At 43.7% G+C, this 19,822-nt stretch overlaps 2 protein-coding genes across 6 annotated transcripts in view; both read left to right on the forward strand.

Annotated features, from left to right (window-relative positions):
• The window catches only part of NSG1 (neuronal vesicle trafficking associated 1), a 556,677-nt gene that overhangs the window by 407,319 nt on the left and 129,536 nt on the right, over window positions 1-19,822 (forward strand). The window lies entirely within an intron of this gene.
• ZBTB49 (zinc finger and BTB domain containing 49) overlaps window positions 10-19,822 on the forward strand; it is a 32,476-nt gene continuing 12,663 nt past the window's right edge. Inside the window, exons 1-4 of one of the 2 annotated variants that reach the window (XM_050792108.1) lie at window positions 10-160; window positions 9,700-9,870; window positions 11,734-12,839; window positions 16,219-16,265. In XM_050792108.1, coding sequence (XP_050648065.1) covers window positions 9,719-9,870; window positions 11,734-12,839; window positions 16,219-16,265 — 1,305 coding nt within the window. In that variant the 5' untranslated portion in view covers window positions 10-160; window positions 9,700-9,718. Of the gene's footprint in view, window positions 161-1,194; window positions 9,871-11,733; window positions 12,840-16,218; window positions 16,266-19,822 lie in introns of those variants that run through there. The other variant, XM_050792109.1, reaches the window with a different exon arrangement.

Here is a 19,822-nt window from a genome sequence, read left to right on the forward strand (position 1 = left end):
CCCCAGCGGAAGTGACGCCATCGGAAGCAGGAGGGCGGTTCTGGCAAGCCAAGGGGGCGTTGTCGGGATGGTTCCGCGGCCGGCGGGTCCCTGCGAGCGCCTCTGAAGGCAGCTGCTGCAGGTGAAGAGTAGGCGGCGGGGCAGAGAGCGGCCTCCGAGGGTAAGGTGGCCGGCCTTGCGAAGGCATGCAGGGCTGGCACTGGTGGGAATGGCCCGGAAGGAAAGCGAGGCCGCGCGGCCTGAGGTGGCCCAGAAGGGCATGGACCCGCTGTTCCTTCCGCATCTCAGGGGCACTCGAGGATACCCGGGGAGTTGGCGGCTCCTGCGAGAGTCAGCGAGCTTCTGCTCTGTACCCGGCATCACAGGGGACGCGAACTGAGACCCAGAAGGCCAGGTTCCGGGCCTGGGAGCCGGGCCTTGGAGCCGGGCCTTCTCCCTGGTGCAGCTCCCTCGGCCTGGAAACCCCACCCGCGTCCTCTCATCTCCAGGCTTTGCCCGCTGGAAGCCAGCCCGGCCCGCCACCGCTCCGCGCTGCCAATCTATCGGCTCCTGTTTCCTTCCGTCCACGCTGTAGTTGAGAGTAGCGCTTAAGACGGCAGAGCCCACAGCCTAGCTCAGTCTGATTACGGTGTGGCCTCTCTGTGCCTCAGCCCCGCATCTGTAAAGCGGGTATCATAGCGGCACCTGCGTCGCTGGAACCTTGTCATATTTCATGAGTTGGTGGTGCATGTAAATCGCTTAGACTAGTGGCTACCACTTAGTAAGTGCTCAATAAACGTTAACTATTGCTCCGCCCTTAAAACAGGGTCTGGCATACCGTGGTGGTCACTAGGTGTTTGTTGCTTAAATGAATGAATGAAAGTTGAATGGAGGATCCACAGAGTATTGTGAGAGACCTTCACTCCCAAGGTGTGTGTATGTGGGTGATGAGGAAGGTTTCACTCTGAAAGTGAGCAGTGTTGGGCCTGGAATAGAAGGTGTATTAGTTTGCTAGGACTGCAAACAAAATACTGGGTGACTTAAACACAGGAATTTATTATTTTCTCACAGTTCTGGAGGTTAGAAATCCAAGATCAAGGTGTCCTCAGGTTTGGTTTCTTCTGAGACATTTCTCCTTGGCTTGCACGTGGCTACTTTTGCCGTGTCCTCACATGGTCTTTCCTCTGTGTTTTCACATCTCTGGTGTCTCTCTTTGTATCCAAATTTCCTCTTTTTATAAGAACATCAGTCAGGTTGTATTAGGGCCCACCTTAATGGCCTCATTTTAATTTTATTACCTTCTTACAAGCCTGATCTCCAAATACAATCACATTCTGGGGTGCTGGGGGAAGCAGTTTACCCATAACAAAAGGAATTCATGAGAATGGACAAGGAGGGAAATATTTTCCAACAGAAGTGACAGAATGGCCAAGAGTGCTCAAGATGTTTTTTGTGTTCAAGGCACATATGTGTACTTCAGTGTTGTTTGTGCTCTCCTACTGTTTTTGGTTTTGTTTTGTTTTTTCATTTTGTCCCCCTGAAAACTCAAAGAGGGTGAGCCGTCTCGTTTTTTCAGTCTGGCAGACTTAACTCACATTTCAGCATAGATGTGTCTTCCAGAAAGTTTTCCCTGACCCTCCCTCCCAAATTAATTTCTGCTTCCTCCATGTAATAACTCCGATACAGGGCTGGGTGCGGTGGCTCATGCCTGTAATCCCAGCACTTTGGGAAGCCGAGGCAGGCAGACCATGAAGTCAAGAGATCAAGACCAGCCTGGCCAACATGGTGAAACCCCGTCTGTACTAAGAATACAAAAATTGGGCGGGCGTGGTGGTGCACACCTGCAATCCCAGCACTTTGGGAGGCTGAGGCGGGTGGATCATTTGTGGTCAGGAGTTCGACACCAGCCTGGCCCACATGGTGAGCACCCCCCCCGCCCAACTCCGTTATCCCTACTAAAAATATAAAAATTAGCTGGGCGTGGTGGTGCCTGCCTGTAATCCCAGCTACTCAGGAGGCTGAGGCAGGAGAATCACTTGAACCCAGGAGGCAGAGGTTGCAGTGAGCCAAGATCACACCACTCCACTCCAGCCTGGTCAACTGAGCAAGACTGCATCTCGGAAAAAAAAACCAAATAACTCTGGTACAGTGCGATGATACTTGTTTTTCCCGCTAGACTGATGCTTCATGAAGACATGGATGACCATATCTGATGTGTTTGCCATCGTACCTTCAGTGCCTAGCGCATAATGGGCACTGTAAAGTTAAGTGAATGATGGAAAACTGAGACATAGAGCCTGTGGAGGGCAGGGAACACATCTGTTCCATTTGTCAGCATTTCGTCCTCGCGACAGTCTGTTGCACATATTAGGCACACAGTGTCTGTTTAACTGAATTGGCCTTCCCGGTGTGATAAGAGTCAGCATAAAGCTAAGACAAGACTCCAGGTTTGTTTGCTTTAAGCCAGTGCTTTTATGAGTGGGGTAGAGGTGAGGAGCTACGAGTAAGCCATTTGAAAGTATGATGATGGTCTGACATCCTTAGGAGCCCTCTAAGGTAAGCTTGATATTAAGGTGCATGAACTGTGGGCTTTTGGAGAAGTAATCTATGAATGGCTCTGCTGAAAAGACATCCGCAGATTCTATCCAGTAGTGTTTGACCTGTTGGTAGAATTGAGAGGCCTTTGCTCTAGGAGCCCTCTCTGCAGGTCGAAATTCCATTCTGGCTGTTTTCTTTAGAAGCATTTCTTCGTTCACATTGATCTAAACTTTTTCTTATTTCTTTTCCCCCCATATTTTCATTTTTTAATGCCGTTCATACCATCTTTCCACCATCACATTCCTCGTATAGATTTGTAGCTTTTAGAACAAGAAAAAAACCTCTAAAAGAGATCATCCAGTCCAGTGGGGGCCTCTCCGTTTTTATAGACAAAAAACTGAGGCCCAGAGTCTCTTCCATCCAGAAATATGTATTGAGCCCCTACTCTGTCGAAGACACTCTGCTAGGTACCAGAGATACATTGTTCAATAAGACAGATGGAGTCCATGTCTCCACCACAGAAAATTTTTACTGCTTGTCACCAGGTGAGTTAGTCGCAAAGATGGAAGAGAACTTTGTGCTCCTTCTGTCACACTATAACACCTTGTGTAGCACACTTTAGTCCTGAATTGTGCAGTTCCTTAATGCAATGCTTGTCTGTGGGATTACCTAGACAATCAGGCATAGGCAGTAGACTGAAGAGGCAGCTGATTCTGATCAAAGGAAACAGTGGTTATGAATGTGGCTTTGGTGTCAGTTTCCCTGGCTCTGAATCCCACCTCTGTCCCTTACTGCTTACCTATTACATTTTAGCTGTGTGACCATCTTCTCTGTACATGGTCAGGTTTTCTGTTGCTGTGTAACACACTACTCCCAAATTTAGTGACTTAAAAACTTTTTTATCTCATAATTCTGTGGGTTAGGTATTCCGGCAGATGTCAGCTGAGAAATTCTTCAATTCTCTGTGGTGTCAACTGGGGTCACTCAGTGGCACTCAGCTGAAGGAGGGGCCAGCCTGGAGAGGTCAGGATGACTTTCCTGGGAGCCAGCTGAACCCTTCTCTGTCTCCATGTGTTCTCTCCAGTTGGGCATCGTACAGGTGGCTCAGGCCTTCCATAGCCACTGTTCTGAAAGATGGGAAGTGGAAGCTGTTAGCTCTTCAGGCGTGGGCCTGGGAAATGAGCACAGCTTTATAAGCACAGAATCAGATTAAGACAGAGCCTGCGTAGGAGGGAAGGAGACCTAGACTCCACTACCCCATGGGAGAATCATCAGAGAATTTGTGGCCATCTTAAATCTGCCAAATTCCTCATTGTCCTCACCTGTAAAATGTGGATAATAGTAGCACCTATCACACAGTAAATGAGTTAATAAATGTAAAGGGCTTAGAACAGTGCCTGGCATCTAGGAAACATAAGTATTTGTCATAATCATTACTATTATTAGGTATGAGATACTTTGTTGTTTATAGTTATAATTTACAGAACACATAAGAAATGCAAGATACAATTTTTTTCCAGACCTTTTTATAACCTTATTGGGATTTCCAGACCTTTTTATAACCTTATTGGGGTTTCCAGAGCTTTTTATAACCTAATTGGGGAGGTACAGGATTGACATCATGAAGTAATTTAGGGAACTATACAAAATGATATGGAATAGTTATTATTATTATTATTTTGAGATGGAGTCTTGCTTTGTTGCCCAGGCTGGAGTACAGTGGTGCGATCTTGGCTCACTGGAACTTCGACCTCCTGGGTTCAAGTGATTCTCCTACCTCAGCCTCCAGAGTAGCTGGGATTACAGGCATGCGTCACCACGCCTGGCTAATTTTTGTATTTTTAGTGTGTTGGCCAGACTGGTCTCAAACTCCTGGCCTTAAGTGATCCACCCATCTTAGCCTCGCAAAGTGGTGAGATTGCAAGCATGAGCCACCACACCCAGCCTATAATTCTTATAGTAAAAGTAAATTGTGTAACAGTTAATTCATCATAACTCTGGGGATTGTTCCAAATAACTTTTTCCTTTATCACTTCTGTAGAGCTGGAAAATGTCTAATTTTCTAATTAGATATCTACCTAATATACCTAGACATTTACATTTGTATAATTAGACAGTTTTACCTAATTTTAACAGTTAAGTCTGTGGAGGAGGGTTTCGTGTGTGTGTGTGTGTGTGTGTGTGTGTGTGTGTAAAATGTCTTTTTTCCCATGTGAAATAGCATAGCATAAAAGCACAGACTCCATTGTTTAGGGACCAAGATTCAAATCCTGCCTTTGGCACATAATAGTTGTATGATCTTGGATAACTGACTTAAAGTCTCCATATCTCAATTGTTTCTCTTGTAAATGGTGGTAATTGGGTTCTTATAGAATTGTTCCAGTTAATGGATGTTGTATTAATCCATTCTCACACTGCTGTAAAGATACTACCTGAGACTGAGTAATTTATAAAGGAAAGAGGTTTAATTGACTCACAGTTCCACATTGCCGAGGAGGCCTTAGGAAACTTAAAATCATGGCAGAAGGTGAAGGGGAAGCAAGGCACATCTTACAAGGCAGCAGGGGAGAGAGAACTGGATAGGGGGGAGCAGAGACTGCCAAACATTTTTAAACCATCAGATCTGCTGAGAACTCACTCACTATCCCAAGAATAAGAAACTGCTCCCATGATCCAGTCACCTACCACCAGGTCCCTCCCCTGACATGTGGGGATTATGGTTTGGTGAGAACACAGAGCCAAACCATAACAGATATGATATGCTTAGCGCAGGTCTGTGGTAAGTAGTCAGTAAATGATAGCTAAAAATAATGATAAACTTAGAAGCCTTTCCAGGCAACCAGCTTGGCAGGGGTGGGTAACTGATAACTCACTTGGCTGTTACTAGCTTTGAGGATTCAGCACTGGGAACAGTGTTCGCCACCTACCATCATGCCTTTCTTTCTATACTTTTGTTTGGGGCAGTACCTCAGTTTGTTCTTTGTCCCAGTTTTCTCTGAGTCTCACTTTGATCTCAAAGCAGATCATGCCAATACCGCAAACTCTACATATTAGAAACAAAGCTTTCCATAAAGAGATGAGGGGAATCAGAATAAGGTCTAGATTTGATAGGTGAGGTGATGGGGGATGAAATTTAGAGACTCTACATTGAAGGGGCATGCCGTTGAAGAAGTTTAGCAGAGAGTTGGAGATTGGAACTGGTAGCTGAAGCTAAAGTGTCAAATTTAGGAGTTGTGTTAGAACATATGAAAGCCAAGAATGAAAGTGATTGTCAAGGGAAAGAGGAGAGGGCTATAGTGCTGCACCTTAAGGAACATCAACGTTTGCAAGGCTTGAGGGAGACAGGTATAGCATAGGGATGGGACAGATCAGGGACATAGGAAGAGAACCAAAAGAGTTCTGGGAAAGGAGGGATTTCAGGATGGGAGTTGGCAGACCACATTGCCATGTGTGGCAGGAAAGCTGGAGAGGATGGTTGAGGACTGAGGAAAGGTCATTGTTGGGAAAGTCTGTTTCAGTGGAGTGAGTGGCAGCAAGGTTGCAAGGTGATATGGTTTGGCTGTGTCCCCACCCAAATCTCATCTTGAATTGTAACTCCCACAATCCCTCCCTGTTGTGGGAGGAACCTAGTGGGAGGTGATTGAATTATGGGGGTGGGTCTTTCCCATGCTGTTCTCATGATAGTGAATGAAATCTGATGGTTTTAAAAATGGGAGTTTCCCTGCACAGGCACTCTCTTTGCCTGCTGCCATCCATGTAAGACATGACTTGCTCCTCCTTGCCTTTCACCTTCTGCCAAGATTGTGAGGCCTTTCCAGCCATGTGGAACTGTAAGTCTAATAAACCTCTTTCTTTTGTAAATTGCCCAGTCTCGGGTATGTCCTTATCAGCAGCATGAAAACGGACTAATACACAAGGTGAAAAAGGAGTCATGAGAAAGTAAAGTGGTGGGTGTAGATAGCTATTTTGAAAAGCATGAAAGAGAGGCCTGTGATGACTAGAGGAACCTAGGTGGAGGGCTTTGTCGTTATCCTGTTTTGGTTTGTTTTCATCGTGGGGCAATGTCGGTGTGTTTGTTTGGAGGAGCAAGCAAAGGACAGGGTGAAGCAATGAAAGCTTCACTGATGGAACTAGGTTCTAGGGGAGGCAGGAAGGCTCAAGAGGAGAGGGAATGTTCATCTTGGGAAGGAGGAGGCACGTTTCATCCCGTGAAGCCTAAGGTAATGAGGGAGGGGTGAGTGGGAAATTTGGAACTGAGAAAAATTTAAGGCACTATGCTTATCAAGTTATACATGTGTTCAACTTTCTTTTCTTTTCTTTATTTTTATTTTTTGAGACAGAGTCTCGCTTTGTCGCCTAGGCTAGAGTGCAATGGCGCAATCTCAGCTCACTGTAACCTCCCCCCTGACCCCGGGTTCAGGTGAATCACCCGCCTCAGCCTCCCCAGTAGCTGGGATTATAGGCACTCGCCATCATGCCTGGCTAATTTTTGTAGAAACAGGGTTTCACCATGTTGGCCAGGCTGGTCTCGAACTCCTGATGTCAGGTGATCCGCCCACCTCAGCTTCCTAAAATGCTGGGATTACAGGAGTGAGCCACGGTGCCCGATTGGGTTCAACCTTCTTAGTGAAGTTAAAGTCACAGTCATTTTTATGAGTGAGGCAAAAAGACGTGGTGGGAATTAAGACACTGGAAAGATCACAGAGGAGCAACCCCAAACCCAGAGCAGGTTAAGAATCGTGGGGCTGGGTGCAGTGGCTCACGCCTTTAATCCCAGCACTTTTGAGAGGCTGAGGTAGGCAGATTGCTTAAGCCCAGGAGTTCAAGGCCAGCCTGAGCAACATAGCAAAACCCCATCTCTGCAAAAAAAATGTTTTAAATTAGCCAGGTATGTTGGCACACACCTGTAGTCCCAGCTGTGGTGAAAGGATCGCCTGAAACCCAGGAGGTTAAGACTGCAGTGGGCTGTAATCGCGCTACTGCACTGTAGCCTGGGTGGCAGAGCTAGATGCTGTCTCAAAAAAAAAAAAAAAAAAAAAAGAATGGTGGGAAAGTAGGTGACAGCTCAGCTGAGCCCTGATCTGGAAAGTGGGAAGGTCAGGTATAAGTAAAGTATTCCCAGGGCAGAACCAAAGGCTTTTAGAGGAGAGCACAGGCAGAGATCTGCAGTCCGCCTGCTCAGAATCATGGAGTGCCTGTGATGCAGTTACCAGGCTCCACTATAGACTGACAGAACAAAATCCTGGGATGTACCCAGGAACCTGCATTTTTAACAAGGTCCCCAGGTGATCCTTATGGATGAATACAGAATCCTTCCATATGCCAGATACTAGTCTAAATGTTTACACAGGTTACTGCAATAACCGGTGAGATAGGGTAAGGACAGTGGGTCACAGAGAAGTCATTTGCCCAAAGTCATATAGCCAGTGAGAGGTGGAACTCGGTCTCCAACCCACTGGCCAAGAACATAGCTGGTTTGGGGAGCTACTAGTAGTTCATTTTGGCTGCCACATACTTGGAGTAATGGGAGATAAGTCTAAGTGAGACGTAAGGGGTGTGTTGAAAAGCTTAGATTTGGGCTTAGTGATGCAGTGACTTTTTCAGCAATGCTTAAGTACTGAGAGTGAAGGCAAAGAAAGCAGATGATGACTTTTTAGATTTTTAGTACCATACTGCCTTTTTTTTTTTTTTTTTTTTTTTTTTGGATGGGGTCTCTCTCTGTCACCCAGGCTGGAGGGCAATAGTGCAATCATGGCTCACTACAGCCTCAACCTGCTGGGCTCAAGCAGTCCTCCTACCTCAGCCTCTTAAGTAGCTGGGGCTACAGGCACGCACCACCATGCCCACCTAATTTTTGTTCTTATTTTTCATAGAGACAGGGTCTCACTATGTTGCCAGACTGATCTCAAACTCCTGGACTCAAGTGATCCTCCTGCCTCAACCTCCCAAAGTGTTGGGATTACAGGTGTGAACCACCACGCCTAGTGCAGACTGCCTAACCTTCATAGTCTTATCCCAGTCTGGTTCCATTTCTTCCAACTATTTCTCTTCCATAAATCATCCCCTACTAGATTGTGCCCCTAGACGTCCAAGACCATGGCTTTCTGGCCTGTGTATTCCAGTGTCTAGCCCTAACTATTTGTTTAGTTGTGTGTCATGCGCTTTCGTTGTGTGTTTCCCTCACTAGAATTTCAGCTGCATGAGAGTGGCGACCTGGCGTGTTTTGTTCATTGTTGTGGCCCTGCAGCCTGGACACAGTAGTCAGTTGGTGAATAGAGGCTGAAGGATGAAACTTGCAGTGTCTACACAATGGCTTCCCATCCCATTTGGAGTGAGAGTCAGGATTCGTAACAGGGCCCGCAGGCCTGGGCATGACCTGACCCTCTGTCCCCTCTTGGATGTCATCTCCTACTACTCGCTCAGCCACACCTGAGCCCAGCAAGCTCCTGCCTCAGAGACTTGGTGCTTGCTGTTCTTTCTGGCCCAGGTACCTGCCCAGCTCCTTCCCTTCCTTCAGGCATCTGCTCAAGTAGCCTCTTAGAGAGGCACAAAGGCAAGAGTGAGGGGACCTGCTGCTTTGCAATGCCTCTTATATCATTGTCTGGTGATAGGTATTTTGACCAGTACCTTATCTCCCAAATTAGGCTCCTAATTTCCGCAACTTCTATTCAGTGACCTGTGTACAGGTGTTTGATAAATATGGATTTGATCTTATCCAGCTGGCTTTTCTTTCACCTTATACATCTTTATATATGTATATTTTATGTTTCATTTGACATATTCCTAAGTAGACACAGAGAAGTACATATAGTATTAACATGGTCATATTCTAGATTTGTACTGTTTAGATTCTGTGGCTTTTAAAATATAAGTTACAATTTCAGTCCCTTAGCCACATTTCAAGTGCTCAGTGACCATGTGTGGCCGGTGGCTACTGTATTGAGCAGTGCAGATACAGAGCATTTTCATCATGACAGATAATTCTGTTGAACAGCTGTGGTCTGGATGCCTCAGAACCAGAGGGAGGTGTGTGTGTGGGTGGGTGTGTGTGCACACACGCATATGTATGTGTGATACTGTGACGGGAGAGTGAAGCACAGATCAGTCAGTGAGTTTTAATCCCATTTAGTTTCCAGTGAGGTCCTTAAGAATATCTGTCGTATCTGTGATTTTTTGCTGTAGGTCACTTGAATGGTTGAGCATGGACCCTGTTGCTACCCACAGCTGCCATCTCCTCCAGCAACTGCATGAGCAGCGAATCCAAGGCCTGCTTTGTGACTGTATGTTGGTGGTAAAAGGAGTCTGCTTTAAAGCACATAAGAATGTCCTGGCAGCATTCAGCCAGTATTTTAGGTAGGTATTTTAGACTTCATTCTCCTAGCTGTGAATTAAGGGTAAAGCTCTTTTAGTATGGAAGTATTCATATTTTGTTCTCCTTGGATTTCACTGTATTTATCTTTTATGGCACGTTGGATTTTGTAGGAGTTGTTTTAATTTTTAAGTTTGTTAATCATATTTATTATTTTTGCTTTTGTGTTTAGAGTAACCTGAAAAGAGGCTCTTAAGTAAAATAAATTCGGTATGATTGAAAGTATTTTGGTTCTTTGTCTTTCATTTTAATAATTCTGGTTAATGTCAGTCTTCTACATATATTTTTTATCCTTTCAAGATAAAACGATAGACAAATTAAGTTCCTGGTCAGAATTTTTCTGTGATAAGAAATCAGAGGGGAAAACATATTCTGTGTGTTGGATTTTTCTTTTCTTTTCTTTTTTTCTATATTGAAGCATTTTAGTTTTTGTTCCTCATTTGAATATTCTAAGAAAACCTTATAATCATTTTGGCTTATATGAAATATTTGTTTATATATAATGAATAATACCAAGAAGCTGTGTTTCAGCTTATTTAAACATTATTCTGTATTCCCAGCGACTCAGGAGGCTAAGGTGGAAGGATCCCTTGAGCACAGGAGGTGGAGGCTGCAGTGAGCCGTGGTGATGCCACTGTACTCCAGCCTGAGCAACAGAGCGAGACTCCGTCTCTTAAAAAAAAAATCGTTAGAGTTAAGTGATTCTGCATAAGTTCATTTTGTTGTTAGCAGGTTTATCTCTCTTTAAATCCAAAGTCTCTCTTTTTAAAGTACTCTTTGTTTCCAAAATGCATACCATTTTACTGCTATAGTAGACAACATGGGACATGATTTGCTCCTTCCTTGATAATCCTGAATCATCAAATTGAGTCTCAGTTATTGTATAGGCCACATTACACATTGTAATGAATCAGCTTCTTAAGGTAGGTAGCAGGTTTTGTTCCCGTGAAAAATGATCGCAAACTCTTCGTTTGCTATCACGTATTTTTTTTGTGTCTTCCCAGGACAATTAAATTTTGATATTGTGATACACAGGCTGTTTTGCACTTAAAAACAGAACTGAAGGCTGTTTGGGGGAAATAAGTGACTGTATGTGACAAAATGTCTTCAACTTACTTACCTGAGCTTATTATTTCATACATAATACAAATTTGTTCACCTGTGACCTTGGCTTGTACCCAGAATAAAGTGTCTGGGCTTTAGGGTGCCTTTTGGTATTCATTAACTCTTAGGATTTTTCTCACTGTTAGTTTTTGAACCACTGGGTGGCTGAAAATCCTAACAGCCAAATAAATTACTGGTTACAAAGGAATGTATGTGGGGGGTTGGTTTATTCTAGCTATTTTTATTTTAAGTTTTCTAGGCACTTAGATGTGGAAATATTTAGACTAAATATGAAATATTGAAAAGTGTATATTCTTTAATTTTGTATACTCTATTAGTATGTATTTAACATATATATGGATAATTACCTTTTGAAAAAATGTTTAGAGCAATCTTTTATTTCTTAGATCATATTGGGAATTATCTTAGAATCTTCTTGATTTGTGGTTTGTCAGTCATATTATTGTATGTAATTTTGTAATGTGTAAATTTGAGTATATTTCAGAAATTTACTTTGAGATCTGTTTTGAAGTCTGTATATCCAATCCACTAATTTAATTCATCTGAATTATTTAGTTGGATGGTTTGCCAGATTGTTTTAAAGGATTAAAACATACTTATGTTAAAAGTCTTGACATTCACAGAAGGATAGTATTTTTTGATATTAATATATGAACGTTATTTATAAGAAAAAGACAGTATGAATTTTTGACACTGTAAACAGATATTCTTTCTTTTACCAGGAGCCTCTTTCAGAATTCTTCAAGCCAAAAGAGTGATGTTTTTCACTTGGATGTTAAAAACGTCAGTGGCATAGGGCAGATCCTGGACTTCATGTACACTTCTCATCTAGATCTTAACCAGGACAATATACAAGTAATGCTGGACACAGCACAGTGTTTGCAAGTTCAAAATGTTCTGAGTCTGTGTCACACATTTTTAAAATCAGCCACTGCAGTACAGCCACCTGGCATGCCTTGTAATAGTACATTGTCTCTGCAAAGCACCCTGACCCCAGATGCCACTTGTGTTATCAATGAAAACAACTACCCCCCTCATTTACTGCAGGAATGTTCGGCAGATGCACAGCGTAATAAAGTGTTGGATGAATCGCATCCGCATGCTTCACCATCAGTTAATCGTCATCACTCCGCAGGTGAAGTCTCAAAACAAGCCCCTGATACTTCAGACGGCAGCTGCACACAACTGCCTTTCAAACAGCCAAATTACTATTACAAACTCAGAAACTTTTACAGTAAGCAGTACCATAAACACGCAGCTGGTCCCAGTCAGGAGCGAGTTGTTGAGCAGCCTTTTGCTTTCAGCACCTCCACAGACCTTACCACGGTAGACAGCCAGCCTTGTGCTGTCAGTCATTCCGAATGCATCCTGGAGTCTCCTGAGCACTTACCTTCCAACTTCCTGGCCCAGCCTGTGAATGACTCTGCCCCACACCCTGAGTCAGACGCCACGTGCCAACAACCTGCCAAGCAGATGAGGCTCAAAAAGGCCATTCATCTGAAGAAACTCAATTTCCTGAAGTCACAGAAATCCGCAGAGCAAATATCTGAACCCAAGTCAGATGATGGTTTGACAAAGAGGATGGAATCTGCTAGTGAAAATACCCTAGAGAAAGCTAGCAGCCAAAGTGCTGAAGAAAAAGAAAGTGAAGAAGTCGTCAGTTGTGAGAATTTTAATTGCCTTAGTGAGACGGAGAGGCACGAAGACCCGGCTGCGCTGGAAGACCAGTCCCAGACACTTCAGTCCCAGAGACAATATGCGTGTGAATTATGCAGGAAACCTTTTAAACACCCAAGCAACTTGGAGCTTCACAAACGGTCTCATACAGGTAACTGATTCAGTACCCGCAGGCAGAGGGAAGGACGTGATGCGGATGCTCAGACACCACTGGCTCTTCTTGTTTTTGTAAGAAGTTTTGCTATTGCTTGATATCATTGATGATTTTAAACAAAATAAGGGAGATTAGCTACTTTTTGTTTTATGTTTTTGGTGATACATCTGACTTAAAGTTTTGTAAATGGTTTTATAAAGCCACTTTAAAAAGGTGCATACTTTTAATTTTTATTTCAACTCTATTTTTGTATGACAAACCATCCATCTCTAAAGAAGTGTAGTAATTTTGGTGCACTCAGAATTTCAAATTAATTCTAAAATGGATTAGCTATATTTAGTTGTCTTTTTAGAATTAGATTAAGCTTATTTTTTGAAAGCATCATGTAGGTTAATTTAGACTAACATAATTTACTTTGAATAATTCTAAAAGTTCTCTTGGAAGGAATTTGAGTGTCTAATTTTTAAAATTCTGATTTGGGAGTCAGGAAGTAAACTTTTTAAATAAGAATCAGCTTTAACCATTTGATATTCTCAAAAGAAAATTCTTCCAATTTAAACATTGACTTGTCAAAGTTTTGTTATCTTAATTCATGCCTCTGTCTCTTTCCCAAAAGATTTTTTTAAGGTATGCTGTCTCTCTCTCTCTCTCTCTCTCTCTCTCTCTCTCTCTCTCTCCATATATATATATATATGTTTATATCTATACACACACAAATTATGTTATACAATATGTATATATTACTTTTCTTCCTATAATTAAACATGAGTTTAATAGCACATTACAGATGAACAACAATTAACTTATAGGCCTGAGAAATAACATGCAACAGGATGCTTCGACAACGCTGCTTTTAAGGTGTTTGTGTAATTGTGTTTGTTGATGTGATCTTCGTTATCACTATGGATTCCCAGTTTGCATTTTACTACCTTGTATTATTGGGAGATTTCTTTGATAAATGTGAAAGCCCTTTATACATTTTAGTGCATTTAAATATAAAGTACTGTTATTATCACTAGTAGTTCAAAATTATTCCACGTGAAGGCAATATCACAGACTTAGTTTTGCCCTGAAAAAACTTTAGATCATTCTGTTTGCCTAAATCTCCTACAGCCTAATGAGTACTGCATTTTTATTTTATTTTATTTTTTTTTTTTGAGATGGAATTTTGCTCTGTTGCCCAGGCTGGAGTGCAGTGGCATGATCTCGGCTCACTGCAACCTCTGCCTTCTGGGTTCAAGTGATTTTCCTGCCTCAGCCTCCCAAGTAGCTGGGACTACGGGCATATGCCACCAATTTTTTTGTATTTTTAGTAGAGACAGGGTTTCACCGTGTTGGTCAGGCTCGTCTCAATCTCCTAATCTCAAGTGATCTGCCCACCTCGGCCTCCCAAGGTGCTGGGATTACAGGCGTGAGCCACCATGCTTGGCCTGATGGCTGTAATTTTTTATTTGTGAAACTTACCTGCTTAGCTTTTAAAGGAATCAAAAATTGTTTATTCTGGGAGAACCTCTTTGAATGACAGATAGAGTCATGGCAAAGATGCTTACTGGGACCTAAATATCTACCAAGAAGGGCAGCAATTCTCAAAGTATGGTCTGGGGAACCCTTTTGGGGGGTCTGTGAGGCCAACACTATTTTCAAAATTGTCTAAGATGTTACTTGCTTTTTCCTCCTCTCATGAGTGTACAGTTAGTCTGCCCAAAGCGACATGATGTGTGATGAAGTCCTCACCCTGGTGGCCTGTGACGTGTGTGTTCACCTGATCTAAAGATCACTCTGCTTTCATTTCTAATATGCTAGATATCAATAGCTATAGCCCATATTAACAAAAGCTCTTTAGGATCTCAATTTTAAGAGTGTGAAGGGGTCCTGAGGCCGAGAAGCCTGAGGCCTACTGGAGTAGGATTGTTAACCTTGGTCATTTATTAGTCTTAGTAACTGGTGACCTCTGTTTTCAAAGTCTTACATTTCTTATGGGGGCTTTAACTTACTATCTGTCACCCGCAATAATTTCAGACATAAATGCAGTTTCATTTATTGCAGTAGAGAATTAATGTAATTATTATTAATTTATTATTAATTAATAATATATAATTATTCAGGGTCAAGGAAGCCATTAGACATTTTCGGGATAAAATAAAATAAAAATATCCTAGAATGAGCCCAGAAAGCTAGCAAGCTGCTTTCTTCAAGGTAGCAAGCCCCAACAATATAGCAGGAAGGGAAAACATTATTGTTACTTTTTTTTTTTTTTTTTTTTTTTTTGAGACGGAGTCTCGCTCTGCCGCCCAGGCTGGAGTGCAGTGGCCGGATCTCAGCTCACTGCAAGCTCCGCCTCCCGGGTTCACGCCATTCTCCTGCCTCAGCCTCCGGAGTAGCTGGGACTACAGGCGCCCGCCACCGCGCCCGGCTAGTTTTTTGTATTTTTTAGTAGAGACGGGGTTTCACCATGTTAGCCAGGATGGTCTCGATCTCCTGACCTTGTGATCCGCCCATCTTGGCCTCCCACAGTGCTGGGATTACAGGCTTGAGCCACCGCGCCCGGCCACTATTGTTACTTTTTAAAGATCTTAATGAAACCATTTGATTTCAGGGAAATGGAGAAAATGAGAGGTTCTTGGTGTTCAAAGTCTATTCATTAGTGTTATGTAGATTAAAGGCAGTACCATGGAGTGTGCTTTTAACTCCAGATCATGTTCTATAGGCCACATTTCAGAACAGCTATAGTTTTTTGTAGTAGAGTACCATTCTTACAATCTGTTCTGTCCCCAAGTGCAGTTACTTAGTTACTGAAATTAGAGGTGATAAAGAAGTCCGCAGAGCAGCACATCTCCCGAAATGAAATCCTACTTTCTCCCCTGAGCAACCAAGGCAGGAAGACTGTGGTGAGGGGCTCTTTCCCTTTCACACTCATGCTTCAGGAGGTCCCACTGTATTTGGGGCTCTCTGTGCTCATACCTTGTGTGGTGTGAACAAGTGACCCTGTGTCTGTTAGGATTGGTGGTTGGGTGGCGTCAGGCTGAAGAATAGGTGAGCAGGATTGTGCTGTTCAGCGGGAAAACTCAACCACAGGAAAAGACCGCTTCCAGAACGTGGGTCTGCTCTGGATGCAAATAAATACATTGATTTTAACATATGTTTTGTTTGGAGAACAGTTTTATTTTTTAGAGGAAAATATTACTTTTATCATCTCTGTGTAGAAATAAAGGCAAGAGAGAGGTATAAGGAAGTAGACATTCCCCATTTTCATACGGTTAGGATGCAGAATGTAATGCCATTTTGAAACTACATAGGAGGTCGTTTAAACAAAAAATTATTGAACAAATACTAGTAATGATTTTACAAGTTGTTGTTTTGTTTTGTTTTGTTTTAGGTGAGAAACCTTTTGAATGTAACATTTGTGGGAAACATTTCTCTCAGGTGGGAATACTCTTATTTATTGTTAATAATTGGAAACCTGCAACACAGTGTTTTTTTTTTAATTGGAAATAAGACATACTTTTGTACTTGTGAGAGAAGCCTCTGGTGATATTTGTAACTTTAAAGACTTCTAAATAAATCAGGAGAAATCCTTTTCAAGAAAACAGATTTCTAGTTCTTTGAGAGAAAAATAGCATTTTCATGTGTGAATTCTTACAATACTTTTTTCCCCTTGCTAAGGGTGAGTCCAGACTTAGTATATGTCTTCCGTTTCATGAATGAAGTTCCTAGTAAACCACCTTGAGCTTGGTGTACCTGGAGGCTGCACATTGTGCTGGGATAGGCTGAAGACAAGTAGTCTCCTTATTCTTGTTGGGACTGTAGATTGTAGGATGTTGGAAAAAAGATGAAGCAAGTTTTGTTCCCTGTTTTGACTGCTACCTTTAGCTGACCTCCATTAATGTCATTTGGACACGAAGTCATTCACTCCTTGAGGAAACATTTGTTTTACCCTCCCGTGGGCCAGGTACTGTGCTGGGCATGGGACACAAAGAAACCTAGAGACCTAGTGTTTTCTAGAAAATGGCTTGTGGGAACCTACTCTCTGAAACAGAAGGTAACTATTCACTGCCATGTGCAGTGCGCTGGGCTTCCAGAGGTAGAGCAGACGGAAGCTGTTCCAGGGCGTGAGGGCGCAGCTCTTCAGGGCACAGTCACTGGCATGACTGTCTCACGCACAACATGGTAGATCGTGTGGCCGCAGTGCATGCCTGTGGAGCTGGGAGGCAGGCCCCACAGAACTTGGAAATGGCAAGCGCCGTGTTTGCTCACATTCCCCCTGGAGCAGACTCTTCCAGTTTCTCTTCATCTGTTGAGGGTGTGAGTTCCATTTTCTCACACACTGAAACCTGCCATCTTAATGGTTCTTCACTCTCCCACTCTCTGACTCCCTGCCTGCTGGAATTCACCAAGTCCTCATGGTCTCCCATCGCCTACTCGGTTGGGTTGTGTCCTCCTGGGTGGTTAGTTTCTCTGGGCCTGGGGCCGTGTCTTCTCTCCCATCCAGGAGGACGCCCAGCAGCCAGCAGGTGTTCAGGAAGGATTTGATGAACTGGGCTGAGAGCTTGTCTCTCTGGCCGCCATTCTTGATGAGCGTCCGAGGTTCAGAGCTTGGCCTCTGGGGCTGGACAGTCTAGAATTGAACTCTGCCTCTGTCAGGGCTTAACTACCCTGTGACTCTGGGCAAGCTCACATTTTGCCCTTTCAGTTTCCTTATCTGTGAAACATGGGTAACAAGATTAGTTAACCCTATAGAGTGTGAAGAGTAAAGGAGGTAATGATGGAAAGCCCTTAGAGCAGTGCCTGGCACGTTGTAATCGCTCGGGAAACGCCAGCATTCCCTGCCTTGTTGCCATCCGCTTTCTTCTGTCCTGTCCATCCTCATGACCCCCAGATGCTGGTCTTTTTGAGGCACCTCCCCACCCCCACCCCCACCCCCATTTTCATCTCAGCAGCTTTGGTTTGATGGGAAAAGCGTGAGACTCAGACTAATGACCATGAATAATTAGCAATCGCGACTTCTCTGGGCCTCATTCTTCTAATTTTTAAAATAGGGATAATACTACTTCATGGAACTAGTGGGAAAATGAAAAACTAGAGCTGAAAGCCCTTTATACATTCAGATTATGATGAGAGTCAAAAAGTTCCATCCTTCTCATGCCTTCTCCGACTCTCCATAGCTGACTGTATAAATTAAAGCCAGACATTCAGTCAGGCTGCAGTCCACATCCACTCCTCTCTCCTGACACAGATCCCTGGTTCCCACATCAGAGGTTCTGATTCTGTGATTTGGAGTGGGGCTTGGGTATTGGTGTTTTTTGTTTTTTGGTTTTGTGTGTGTGTGCGTGTGTGTGTGCGCGCGTGTGTGTGTGTAGACGGAGTCTCGCTCTGTCGCCCAGGCTGAAGTGTAGTGGCATACACTGTAACCTCCCCCTCCTGGGTTCAAGTGATTCTCTTGCCTCAGCCTCCCAAGTAGCTGGGACTACAGGTGCGTGCCACCACGTCCAGCTCATTTTTTGTATTTTTAGTAGAGACGGGGTTTCACCACTTTGGCCAGGATGGTCTCAAACTCCAGACCTCGTGATCCACCCACCTCAGCCTCCCGAAGTGCTGGGATTACAGGTGTGAGCCACCGCACCCAGCCAGGTATCAGTATTTTTAAAAATTCAGCAATTTTGGCGTGCAGCCAAGGTTGAGAACCACCACTATAGCCCTTGACCTGCACTTGCTCTCTTAAATCCTACCAAGGGTAGCCCTGCCCAATCCAGAAACCCTTCCCTTCTGTATTCGTCTGTGTACTTTTATTAGGTTTCTATGATTGTAGAGTCATACGTAGTGATAGTTTTCAGATGTATATTGCTGCTTTATTTTCATAGTAAAGTATGAGTTTTGGTGAACAAGGAACTGTTCTAATGTTTGTTGCAAGCCTGCAGTGTCCATATGCTGTCCATGAGCTCTGCTGTGTGCTGGGAGCAGGGACAATAATGGCCATGGCCTCCAGGAGCTTACCGTTTAGAGGAAGAAACAGACACGTAAATGATCGAGTACAGTGAAATGTCGGAACTGCTGACAGATATCTACAGGAACAATGTGGGCAAAGAAAAGGCAGTAGTCCTTTCTACCTGAAAGGTGTGTTTGGGACAGCACGAGGCCATGAAATGCTTGAGAGATTGCTTAGGTGAGCCCTGCAGACAAGCAGGCACTGGGCAAGCCTGGCGTCCCTGGCATGCTGGGGCAAGAAAGCAGTCAGATTGTCTGCATAGGGATGCGTGGTAAAGAATGCCCGCTGGTCCACCCTCCACCGTATGCCTAACATTATTTTCTTGTAATGAACTAGAGTAAATGTTTGTGGCTACAGGGGATTGGAATGCTCTTGTATAGAAACATTTACAAGTAAGAATGCCTCATCCTGCTTACTGAGAATTTAGTATTTAGTGGGTTAGTCTTTTTAAAAAAGTTAACCGCAACCTGCATTATGAGTATGGCATGCCAGCATGAGGAAGTTAGCATCATCTTAGAGTGACCACAGAAGCTGCATCTGTCCGTGTGACTGGACACTGTATATGTCCAGATCTCTGCAAGGAAGAGTCATGTCATACTTTAGAGTATGACTGAGTCACACTCAGAGGGAAACGTTTCCTCTGTGGCATAGAACATGGACTGTTGGGAGGGCATTGGAGAGAACCAAAAGAGTGAAAAGTTTTGAGTGCCTGTCCTGTGAGAAACAGGAAAGAATGCGGCGTAATTAGCTCTCTTTGGGTGGAGGAGTAGGATTGCTTTTGTTCCTCCAAGCAGGCAGAAACAGGAACACTGGGCAGCTGGTACTGAGGTGGGTTTTGAGAGGCAGTACTCTCCCAGCAGCGCTGTCTAGCCAGCAGTCTGCCCAAGTCCGGGGGTGCTAGTGCCGTCTGCAGGATTACCCTATAGGAAGCGTTTCCAGGATGCTGATGTGGACTCGTGCCAGAGGCGACAGTGTCATCCATCCATGGTGGAAACAA

Source organism: Macaca thibetana, chromosome 5 (genome assembly GCF_024542745.1).
Source record: "Macaca thibetana thibetana isolate TM-01 chromosome 5, ASM2454274v1, whole genome shotgun sequence".
Lineage (NCBI taxonomy): Eukaryota > Metazoa > Chordata > Mammalia > Primates > Cercopithecidae > Macaca > Macaca thibetana.